The sequence below is a fragment of the Bufo bufo genome, chromosome 1 (genome assembly GCF_905171765.1).
Source record: "Bufo bufo chromosome 1, aBufBuf1.1, whole genome shotgun sequence".
In the NCBI taxonomy this organism is placed as follows: Eukaryota; Metazoa; Chordata; class Amphibia; order Anura; family Bufonidae; genus Bufo; species Bufo bufo.
In genome coordinates this window covers 443,917,075-443,930,056 of record NC_053389.1, presented here as the reverse complement: position 1 = coordinate 443,930,056, position 12,982 = coordinate 443,917,075, and the positions used below count along the sequence as shown (strand labels likewise).

General features: G+C 41.3%; 1 protein-coding gene across 2 annotated transcripts in view; it reads left to right on the top strand.

The window, feature by feature from the left end:
* LOC120979245 (putative tetratricopeptide repeat protein 41) overlaps positions 1–12,982 on the top strand; it is a 99,886-nt gene that overhangs the window by 60,417 nt on the left and 26,487 nt on the right. For both annotated transcript variants that reach the window (XM_040407887.1, XM_040407896.1), the window contains 3 exons: positions 94–243; positions 3,246–3,379; positions 5,900–6,023. In XM_040407887.1, the coding sequence (XP_040263821.1) occupies positions 94–243; positions 3,246–3,379; positions 5,900–6,023 (408 nt within the window). The remainder of the gene's footprint in view (positions 1–93; positions 244–3,245; positions 3,380–5,899; positions 6,024–12,982) is intronic.

Below are 12,982 nucleotides of genomic sequence, written 5' to 3'. Positions count from 1 at the left end.
TGATTATTAATTACAACATTTTAAAAACCCCTTTAATGTCTCGCATGCTATGCAGCAATGACCGGTTTTTAATATCCATGCTCTTTTTTGTAGATTTAGTATTGGTGATATTTCTGAATCGGAAAAATGTCTTATTGAGAGTTTGGATATCAGACACAAGCTTTACGGCAAGAATCACATCCTGTGTGGAGAAACCCAGGAGTACATAGCGGACATACAGAGTCACCCAGGATCCAGTAACTAGTAAGGATATAGTGGTTTGATATGCGGCGCTGTGGGCATAAGAAGAACATTTTTATTCATGTTTATATCTGAGCCATTAGGAGGCTCTATAGTAAATTCCATAGTTTTGAAAGAAAAAATATGACAGACACATCGGTGGAACCGATATGTTGACGGGGTCCAACATGTGCATAAATACCACTATACCGTACTTACCTAACAATGCTAGCTCCTGCAATAGGAAGCTTTCAGTTGTTTCTCTATCTCAAATCCATTTTATAGGACATGATCAATATTTATGTTTTATTCTTACCCATGGCGGCTCTTCTGCATTTTTTCGCCACTTTATTTACCCCACTTTATTGTTACGTTACATTTTTTACATTAATAGATCCAAATAGTTTTATTGTTTGCTGACTGCAGGGATAATGAGCTAATATGCCGCTTTCCCCCTTTATCCCTAAGGCCACCTGCACACGGGTGTAGGAGAACGCACATAAGATCCGCAATGTCTAACAGCGTTTTTTGGTGCGAATATGGTGCAGTTTTGCCGCAGAGCTCATCCTGCACTTGAAAAGGGTGAAATCTGCAGCTAAAACGGCAAACATAATTGACATGCTACAGATTTTGAAATCCCCAATGCCCGTCAATTTCCTCACAGAAAATATGTGCAAAGTGTACATGAGATTTGTGTAATCTCATACACTGTGCTAGTAATATAATACACTGCGGTTTTTCTGCATGGGAAACCGCACGTATTTCACAACGCGTGCAGGAGGCCTAAGTGTACATATGTTAGACTTTTTTGAAGAAAAATTTCTGACTGAAAATTAGTTCCATTCATTTGAATGGGGCGTTTTGTCAGGAAGCAACAAAATTCAGCCATGTGTGATGGCACCCCAAGCCTACAGTTTTAGGGCTTGTTCACATGACCGTGTAAAGCCCGTGCTGTGGACCGCAAATTGCGGTCCACAATGCACGGGCACCGACCGTGGCCCAGCCGCATGGGGGTTCGAGAACCCATTCACTTGAATGGGTCTGCAATCCGTCTGTTCCGCAAAAAGATAGAGCATGTTCTATCTTTTTGCGGTGCAGAGGCACGGAACAGAACCCCAGGAAGCACTCCGTAGTGTTCCATTCCGTGCTTCCGTTCTGCACCGTTCCGCATCTCCGGATTTGCGGACGCATTGAAGTGAATGGGTCCGCATCCGTGATGCGGAATGCACACGGAACGGTGCCCGTGTATTGCAGATCAGCAAATGCGGGCCGCTATACAGCAACAGGCAGCACATGTTCGTGTGAATGAGCCCTTAACCATGCTTGACAAAGGCTATCACTAAGCCAAAACGTTGCATTTGGAATAAATTCCATTTCTTTGGACGTGCTGTCTCCATTTTATTTTATTTTTTACATTCACAAGTTGTTTTTGGGGGGCATTTTACCACCCCCCTGGAGACGAGCACCCGCTGCATTGTCACTTAGGATTGCTGTCCACCCGTTTTTATGCTGCTGAGCCCTTAACCAGTCATAAGAGCCTTAAGATACGTTCACACATGGCAGATTTGTTGGTGAAATTTCTGCTTCTGCTCTGTTCATCTGAGTGGAGCTTGAAGAAATCAATGCATGAGCTGCAGGAAAAAAAATAAGCTATGTAGAAAGAAATTCTCAGTTGCAGAAATGTTTGCAACGAATCATCCATGTGTGAACATGGATGAGCACTAGAAACAGCCAGCCCATGGATTATATACAGCCTCATTTACTGCATATACAGTATGTAAGAGTAAAAAGGACTCTGACACTCATTTACCTGCCAGTAATTCCCATTACCCTAGGAAAGAGTGATTGCATGCTCAGAGAGTTGAGCTGGCTTTTATAAAGATGCTTTTTGTCCATCATAAGTCAGTACGTTTTTTGTATAAGATTTTCTTACAATAAAGCCATAAATGGATACATACAGTATAGAAGTTTGAGAATATTGTTATTACATGTATTTTTTCATATTTCTCTTTTCCTCATATAACATTGCTAACTCTGAATGGAGCAATAGAGGGTTCTGGAAGATGGACGTCTTCCATCTACTGCATCATACTCAAGAAACGGACAATAGCCCCCATTATTTTCAGTGTGTGTTTTTCTTAGAGGGGTATCATAGAAAAACTGGTAAACCAACATTTGTTCACAGTATAAGTGGTGTCCTGGCAGTTGGACCTTTACCAATCAGAAAGTGGTGGCATATCCTAGCAATATGCCATCACTTAGTTTACCCTTTCGGGGGATGGCCTAATTTAATTTTTTCACTTTCGTATTTCTTTCCCTGCCTTCCAAAATGTTTTTTGTTTTCTGTTCACATAGTCATATGAGGGCTTATGTTTTATGGTACAAGTTGTAAATTTTAATGGCGCTGTTCATTTTACCATAGCTTGTACTGGAAAACAGGAAAAAAAAATCTTTGTGCAGTGAAATTGGAACAAAATGCAATTATGCCAAGGTTTTTTGGGGTTTATTTTACACCATTCACTTTGTGCTAAAAATGACACAATGACCTCTTTCTGCTGATTGGTATGATTACGGCAATACTACATTTTATTATTTAAAAAAACCTAAAAAAAATAAAACTTTGAAGACCTATATTAGGGCTTGTTTTTTGTGGGGCGAACTGTAGTTTTTAAATATACCATTTTGGGGTACTTATGAATTTTTGATAATTTTTAATTTATTTTGTGGGATCAAGGGGACTAAAAAATTACAGCAATGCCCGTTATGTTTTTTTTAATTGTTCATTTATTTTTATATGTAAAATTGGGAAAGGGGGTAATTAGAATTTTTATTATTTCAGCTTTTTGTTTTATAGATTTTTTTTAAACTTTTTTTTTACTTTTTTTTTTTTTTAACTGTGATTTAGTCCCCATAGGGGACTTGAACATGAGATCTTCTGACATAGACTGCAGTGGAATATTGTTGCAATATTGATGTCAATGTGCTAGTACACTTTATGATTTCTTGTACATTTTCCTTATTTTCAGCTCTCAAAGGCAACATGCAATCGAAAACTACACAAATGTTATAAAAATCAAAGAGGAGACTGAAAAATACTCTCCATCCCCAGAGAGGAGACAGTATCTCAGGTTAAGTCTCAGCAACACATTAGTGAAATCAGGTAATATGGAGTACTTGGTTTTGCATAAATGCTTTATTAGCTTGGGAAATAGTGAAAAACAAGAAACGTCTTCCTGAAGGCCAATTTTATAGAACACAATGTTCCAAGAAATGTTAGAGTAATGTTGTGTTGGAATTCTTGTCTTCAGGACATGCATCTTAAAGTCTTGCACAGTACACAAGTTATAATGCATTTGGGTTAATCATTTCTAAGGAATGCCATTTAAGACATAAACCACTTACCTGTTTAATACAACAGACATATAAAAGACCTTCATATAAAGTGATTTGCCTTACAGCTGAAGAAAACACGAGTAATAGAGATTTGAGTCCGAAAGTCTTTTATATTATATATTAACTTTAATAAGATATTAAAATGTGACCAGGGCTGCCATCAGGATTTTAAGGTCCCGTTAAAGGCAAACCACAAACCCTGGCCTTTCTCACAATCATAGTTTTTATTTTTTTTTTCATTAGGCAATTTTGCCTTACACATAAGTAAGATTTTAATCTCTAGCAATTTATATTATGGATTGAATGAAGGGAAAAAAGAACAATTGCAATTTTTTTTTATTCATCATTACAGTGATACAAAATACCATATGTAATATTTAATAGTATGTTATATAATTATGTTATAAAAAAAACATTTATTGTAATAGTTACAATACAATTAGAGATGAGCGAATTTTATATTTTGAAATTCGTTCACGCTTCGTTTACTGGTAAAAGGTGAATTGCGTTATGGATTCCGTCACCACGGACCATAACGCAATTCTATGACGGAATGCATAATGGAATGCCTTTAGAGGCAGTCCGTTATTCATTCCGTCATAATAGAAGTCTATGGGCTGTATAACAGATCCGTCCCGTTTCCGTTATTCAGGGGAGTCCTCTCCTGCATAGCAGAAACGGGACGGATCTGTTATACAGCCCATAGACTTCTATTACGATGGAATGAATAACGGAATGCCTCGAAAGACATTCCATTAAGCATTCCATCATAGAATTGCGCTATGGTCCGTGGTGACAAAATCCATAACGCAATTCACCTTTTACCAGTAAACGAAGCGTGAACAAATTTCAAAATATGAAATTTGCTCATCTCTAATTAATATAGTAACACTGACTTTGCAGAAAAATTTTACTTTTACTTTCCAGCTTTTCTTTTACTGTAAAATGTATATACTGTTAATACTATTTATTTAATATTATGTCTGTGAAGAAAATAGAAATTCTGTTTACAGAAAATCCTATCCTTAAAACAGTGCAGTTCTATAGTGTAGTGGTAAACTTGCTGCCTGCCATGCAGACGGTCTGGGGAACAGCCTGCCTGATTTCACCATATCTGGCATTGCTGTATACTGCCAGTCACTGCTGGATCCCCTTTGACTATAATGGGATCCAACGGTGATCTGGCCACTTTTTGTCATAAATGCCGGGTTTCGGCGACAAATACCTCTGCATTCAGTTGTTTTTTGTCTGGCTGACAGCAGTGCTACCGGAACAGCCAGCGGGATATCCGAACGCTACTGTGAATGTAGCCTTACCAACAGAGAACTGTAAAAGGTAAAAGTTAGGGCAGAAAAATTTTACTTTTACTATCCAGCTTTTCTTTAACTGTAAAAGAAAAGCTGGAAAGTAGAAGTGCCTAAAAAGCTACTAAACAGTAATACTATTTATTTAATATTATGCCTGTGAAGAAAATACTACTAAATAGTGTTTAGTAGCTTTTTAGGCACAGAAAATCCATTCCTATCCTTATAACAATGTGGTTCTATAGTGAAGTGGTAAGCCTATCATGCAGAAGGTCTAGGGTTCAATTCCCAACAGAGACCTGTAAAATAATTTCTTTAATCTGTGTGCTGAGAGAGGGCCCCTTCCCCAGCCTATATCTAATAGAAGGGTGACACAGCTTCATAAGTATTTACTGCACTGAAGTGAATACTAATGAGGCTGACAGTGTTCACAGACCTGAAGTGACCTAGCTCCGTCAGGGACAGCAGTACCGCCAGTACTTCCCTAACATCAGTACTTTCCTGAGGATATGCCATCACTTTATGATCTGTGGAGACCTGACCCCTGGGACCTTTAATGTTCCTGAGAATGAAGGTGATATGGTGCTGATAGAATCCTGTGTCTGCTTCTATGTTGTCCTTACACAAATGCACCACAACCACCCAAATATTCAGAAAACTGCAATTTGAATGGGCCCACCCTGCAGTTCACTACACCGCAGGTGACCTTGGCGCTGCTGTGCAGGGAAAAACAGTGCCAATTCAAACTAATAGCCATCTGTGTAATGCAGGACAGGACAGGTCCTCAGAGCAATAGATCATCTTTGTAACAACTCTGTATTCTGACCAAGAGATCCTGAAAAGGGGTCCGTCTTCTAGAATCTTAGAATTTCTTAATATGGTATGTGAAAATTAGCTTTCTAAACTGGACATCATCCTTAACTTGATTATTTAAAAGTTTTCAGACCTAATAAACTTATTTCTGTTTTTATCAATTGCAATAGGAAAGCTACTTTCATATGATAGTTTAGGAAGCAGGAAAGAGTCTGTTGAAATGCTTAAAAGATCCCTGGACCTCAGAACCAGCATTGTTGGCATAGATCACCCTTTGACCTATGAAGTTCAACTGTAAGTTGGGTCTAAGTTAATACTTAGCAGGTTCATTACTTGATGGTTTATGTAAATATATATTTTATATGGTTATTACTCAATATCTGTTGCATTAGGCCACACAAATCAGTTGGTTTCTGTGTGACTGTATGAGTAGATTATTATAAATTATGTAATGCATTTAGTACAAAGGTATTACTTTTATGTAGATTAATTATATATGTAAAAATTTATACTGGTGTTCAAACATACTCCTTAGGCCTCTTTCACACATCAGTGAATCACAGACATGGTCTCCACGTACTGCTCACGTATCCATTAATTTTATTGTGCATATTCATACGTCAGTGGTTTTCCATGGACCGTGGGGGGACACGGAAGCATGCCCTGTGTTTGTCTGTGGTTACAGATCCTTCACACAAATCATAGTCTATGGGTCCATGAAAACACATCACGGATGACACAAGTCTGGTCTGTGGTATTCACGGATTCTTGCTAGGATATGCTGTGTAAATTTATTTTCAGCCTAGCAGTGTATGTGGAATATGGTTGACACATGGAGAGTAGGGTTGAGCGAACCCGAACTGTAAAGTTCGGGTTCATACCGAACTTTAGGATTTTTGGACCCCGGACATGAACCCGAACATTTCAGTAAAAGTTCGGGTTCGGTGTTCGGCGCTTTCTTGGCGTTTTTTGAAAGGCTGCAGAGCAGCCAATCAACAAGAGGTTAACTGTCTGACCTTAGAAGCCATCACAGCCATGCCTACTAATGGCATGGCTGTGATTGGCCAGAGCAGCATGTGACCCAGCCTCTATATAAGCTGGAGTCACGTAGTGCTGCACGTCACTCTGCTGTTACAAGTGTAGGGAGAGAATGCTGCTGGACTTGTGATTTCAGGGAGAGAATAGGAGAGAATCTAACTCAGCGATCTACATATAAATAGTTGAGTGGGTGCAGGGCAAAATCGTTTTACCCTGCCCTGAGCCCATTGACCAAAAAAAAACAACTTTTATAATTCTGTTAGTTAGGCGGGAGGCGGCGGCGGCCATTTTATGCAAGCTCAGTGCACCAACATCTGGATTAGTCAGTGTGCAATGTAAGGTAGAAATACACCCATCATTTTCTGGGGTTTTAAAAACACACTTTTTTGCCAAAAAACTGTATTTCCCTGATCTGCAAGTGTTAAATTCAAGTTTAATATATACAGCTTTCATATTCTGTTACCAAAAAAACACTTTTTTGGCAATCTACAACATCTGGATTAGTCAGTATGCAATTTAAGGTAGAAATACACCCATCATTTTCTGGGGTTTGAAAAACACACTTTTTTTTGACAAAAAAACACAATTTTCAGGCCTTGCAGCATCAGCACGTGTGAAATTACAGGCTTATATACTGCTGTCAAATTCAGTTGTTAAACAAACACTCGTTTGGGCAAAAAAAAAATTGTTGGCAGCCTTTGATGCAGATGTCATTGTGAGATACATCCTTAATACATTTGGGTTAGATTCAGAGATTTGAAATACCGCCATTTAGTGCACCAATATTAAATTCAGGCCTACACTGGTTCAGGCCGTGTGAGATACACCCTCTACATATAGGGGTTTGATTCAGGCATTTGAAATACCGCCATTTGGTGCACCAATATTGAATTCAGACCTACACTGGTTCAGGCCGTGTGAGATACACCCTCTACATACAGGGGTTTGATTCAGGCATTTGAAATACCGCCATTTGGTGCACCAATATTGAATTCAGGCCTACACCGGTTCAGACCGTGTGAGATACACACTCTACATACAGGGGTTTGATTCAGGCATTTGAAATGCTGCCATTTGGTGCACCAATATTGAATTCAGACCTACACTGGTTCAGGCCGTGTGAGATACACCCTCTACATACAGGGGTTTGATTCAGGCATTTGAAATACCGCCATTTGGTGCACCAATATTGAATTCAGGCCTACACCGGTTCAGACCGTGTGAGATACACACTCTACATACAGGGGTTTGATTCAGGCATTTGAAATGCCGCCATTTGGTGCACCAATATTGAATTCAGACCTACACTGGTTCAGGCCGTGTGAGATACACCCTCTACATACAGGGGTTTGATTCAGGCATTTGAAATACCGCCATTTGGTGCACCAATATTGAATTCAAACCTACACTGGTTCAGGCCGTGTGAGATACACCCTCTACATACAGGGGTTTGATTCAGGCATTTGAAATACCGCCATTTGGTGCACCAATATTGAATTCAGGCCTACACCGGTTCAGACCGTGTGAGATACACACTCTACATACAGGGGTTTGATTCAGGCATTTGAAATACAGCCATTTGAAATACAGCCATTTTGTGCAAAGAAATCTTTAATTCAGGCCTACACTGATTCAAGCCGTGTGAGATACACCCTCTACATACAGGGGTTCGATTCTGGCATTTGAAATACCGCCATTTGGTGCACCAATATTGAATTCAGGCCTACACTGGTTCAGGCCGTGTGAGATACACCCTCTACATACAGGGGTTTGATTCAGGCATTTGAAATACAGCCATTTTGGGCAAAGAAATATTTAATTCAGGCCTACACTGGTTCAGGCCCTGTGAGATACACCCTCTACATGCAGGGGTTTGATTCAGGCATTTGAAATGCAGCCATTTTGGGCCAAGAAATATTTAATTCAGGCCTACACTGATTTAAGCCGTGTGAGATACACCCTCTACATACAGGGGTTTAATTCAGGCATTTGAAATGCCGCCATTTGGTGCACCAATATTGAATTCAGGCCTACACTGGTTCAGGCCGTGTGAGATACACCCTCTACATACAGGGGTTTGATTCAGGCACTTGAAATACAGCCATTTGAAATACAGCCATTTTGGGCAAAGCAATATTTAATTCAGGCCTATACTGGTTCAGGCCCTGTGAGATACACCCTCTACATACAGGGGTTTGATTCAGGCATTTGAAATACAGCCATTTTGGGCAATTTTTTTTATTTATTGAAGCCTAGTCTGGTTCAGGCCATGTGAGATACACCCTGTACATACTGTCGTTTTATTCTACTATTAATTAAACATCCATTTAGGGCAAGATCCTAAATTCAAAAAATATGAGGAGAGCGTCAAATCAGGGACGTGGCCCAGGTCGTGGTGCTGCTGGTGGAGCTCCTGTTGCAGTGAGAGGACGTGGTCGATCTGTGCTAGCTACACGCACAAGTGAAACCCCTTTCTCAGGTGCGAGTAGGCGACAAAACCTGCAGCAGTATTTGTCAGAGCTGCTGCATAAAGTGCGGGCCATCTGTGCGCGCTTTTGGCGTTCTCACCCTGCTGCTGCTCGCCTGTCAGTGCTGCAGCGTAACTTCGGCCTTCCCGCTCACCGCCTCATATGCGATGTGCCCACAAGGTGGAGCTCCACCTTGCACATGCTGGCCAGACTGTGCGAGCAGCAGCAGGCGATAGTGGAGTTTCAGCTGCAGCACGCATAGGTGAGTCGCTCGGGGGAACATCACCACTTCACCACCAATGACTGGGCCTTCATGCGAGACCTGTGTTCCTTGTCGCGCTGTTTCGAGTACTCCACCAACATAGCCAGTGCCGATAACGCCGTTCTCAGCGTTACTATCCCACTTCTATGCCTCATTGAAAAAACACTCCTGGCGATGATGGAAGAGGATGTGGCACAGGAGGAGGAGGAGGAAGAGGGATCATTTCGTAGGGTTTCCGGCCAGTCATTCCCAAGTGGCTCCGAGGGTGGGTTCCTGCACCCACAAACCCAAGGTACTCAATTGTCCAGCCAGGGCACAGTTCTGGAGGATAACTAGGTGGAGGATGAGGAGGAGGAGATGGAGGAGGAGGAACTATGTTCACAGCAGGGTGGCACCCAGACCAGCTCATGGCCATCACTGCGTGGATGGGGGGATACAGAGGACACAGACGATACACCTCCCACAGAGGACAGCTTTTCGTTGCCTCTGGGCAGCCTGGCACACGAGCGATTACATGCTGCGTGTCTCCGCAACGACAGCCAAGTTGCCCACATTCTAACTTGTGCTGATTACTGGGTGGCCACGCTGCTGGATCCCCGTTACAAGGACAACGTACCGTCCTTAATTCCGTCACTGGAGCGTGATCGTAAGATGCGCGAGTACAAGCGCACGCTAGTGGCATTCCCATCTGACAGCGGGGCACAGTGGAAGCACAAGGCGAAGACAGAGGACGAGGAAGAGGTCACCAACGCAGCTGGGGCACTGCCAGCACCTCAGAAGGCAGGCTTAGCATGGCCGAAATGTGGAAAGCTTTGTCAGCACGCCACAACAACCAGCACCACCAGCTGATATGGAACGTCTTAGCAGGAGGCAGCATTTCACCAACATGGTGGAGCAGTATGTGTGCACACGCCTACACGTACTGAATGACGGTTCTGTCCCCTTCAACTTCTGGGTCTCCAAATTGGGCACATGGCGTCATCACAGACAAGCACAGCAGCCTGTCCACAGCCAATGTGGACAAGCTCACGTTCATTAAAATGAACCAGGCATGGATCCCTCAGGACTTGTCTGTACCTTGTGCAGAATAGACATGTATACCGGCACTAACCAGCCATTGTTATACTGCAGCGCAATTGCTCATTGTATTTTGGATATTTCACACTCTTTTAGAGTGTACCCTAATTTGAATTTTTTTTATTAAAACCAAAAACCTGTGTTGGCTACCTCGTCCTCCTCCACCCCCGCTTCCACCTACACCGCTACGTCCACCGCCTCCTCAAACTCCTACTCCATATGGAACTCCACCTCATAAATCAAATTTTTTTATTTTTTTTTGTACGTATTTTATTTTATATAATTTCACTACTTTGTCATTTACATTTTCGTGTGAAATTCACCAATTTTTGGGTGTATAGTACCACTGCTATACCTAGTAGGCCGTTTAAAAAAAAAAAAAATTGTCATTAACATTTTCGGGTGAAATTCACAAATTTTTGGGTGTATAGTACCACTGCTATACCTAGTAGACAGGTTAAAAAAATAAATAGTCAGTTACATTTTCCAGTGAAATTCACCAATTTCTGGGTGTGATGTACCACTGCTATACCTAGTAGACAGGTTTTTAAAACAAAAAAAAATTGTCAGTTAAATATTTTTGTGAAATTCACCAATTTTTGGGTGTAATAAACCCCTCCTCTACCTAGTTGACAGCTTTATAAATTTCAATAATTTTTCTGTTACATTCTTGGGTTGACATACAATTTTAGACGTGAATAAACACCTGCTATGCATAGGTGACAGAGAATAAAATTTTATATATTATTCAGTAATTAAACTTTGAAAAGTTTCACACTTTTACGCTTTAATAATTTCTCCCATATTTCAACTCTATAATTTTTTATTTGAAAAAATGAATCCTCCCTTGGATGTGGTCTCTCTTTCTCACGCTCCCTCTCTGGCCTGGAACCCTGATTCCCCACTGAAAGGATTTGGACCTTTCTGGATCTCTACGACAACCTTGGTTTGAAACACTGACGTCAGGAGAGATGTTTCTCAGTGGGCAATAATGGACACACACACACACACACACATCACTGAGAAACACTCTAACTTTATTATTCTATAGCTTGGCCTTATATAGGCAGTAGAAAAGTTTGCATAACAACAGCGTTAAACCAATCATAAAGATAAACATTGGTGCTCACACACATACTACCGGAACATCCTTTTATGGTATATAATACGTCACATATAAGAATGTATGAACCAGGGGAGATCAGGTTTCAATCAGCCTCACGGTCAGCCAGTCTCCAGGCTCTGACCACAGAGTTCAGATCTACAGGCATCATTTCCCCCAGACTGACCTTCTGAGGTCTGCTTTATTCCCCAGTGATGATCCCAGCAGGCCTCTCCTGAGATTACCTCGGGCTAGGGGAAAAGCCTGTGATGAAAGGGTGTGGACTGGAAAATCCCTCTGCCAAGCCTATCTCCCAGTCCAAAAAAATCCAGCCCATACAAACTTAAACAAAGAGCTCCAGCAGACTATGCTCTGCTGAAGCAAATACATCTTTCTCTGAGGAACCACTCCCTCCACAACTTTACCGTACACATCACCACAAAAAAAATAAAAAAGATATATATATATATATATATATATATATATATATATACACAGTGAGGAACATAAGTATTTGAACACCCTGCGATTTTGCAAGTTCTCCCACTTAGAAATTATGGAGGGGTCTGAAATGCACATTGTAGTTGCATTCCCACTCTGAGAGACAGAATAAAAAATAAAAATCAGGAAATCACATTGTATGATTTTTAAAGAATTTATTTGTCTTGCACTGCTGAACATAAGTATTTGAACACCTGAGAAAGTCAGTGTTAATATTTGGTACAGAAGCCTTTGTTTGCAATTACAGAGGTCAAACGTTTCCTGTAGTTCTTGTCCGGGTTTGCTCACACTGCAACAGGGATTTTGTCCCACTCCTCCACACAGATCTCCTCTAGATCTGTCAGGTTTCAGGGCTGTCACTGAGCAACACAGAGTTTCAGCTCCCTCCAAAGATGTTCTATTGGATTTAGGTCTGGAGACTGGCTAGGCCACTGATATGCTTCTTATGGAGCCACTCCTTGGTTATCCTGGCTGTGTGCTTCGGGTCGCTGTCATGTTGGAAGACCCAGCCACAACCCATCTTAAATGTTCTTACTGAGGGAAGGAGGTTGTTGCTCAAAATCTTACAATTCATCCTCTCCGTAATACAGTGCAGTCGTCCTGTCCCCTTCGCAGAAAAGCACCCCCAAAGCATGATTTTACCACCCCCATGCTTCACAGTAGGGATGGTGTTCTTGGGATGCAACTCATCCTTCTTTTTCCTCCAAACACGACGAGTGAAGTTTAGACCAAAAAGTTCTACTTTGGTCTCATCTGACCACATGACTTTCTCCCATGCCTCCTCTGGATCATCCAGATGGTCATT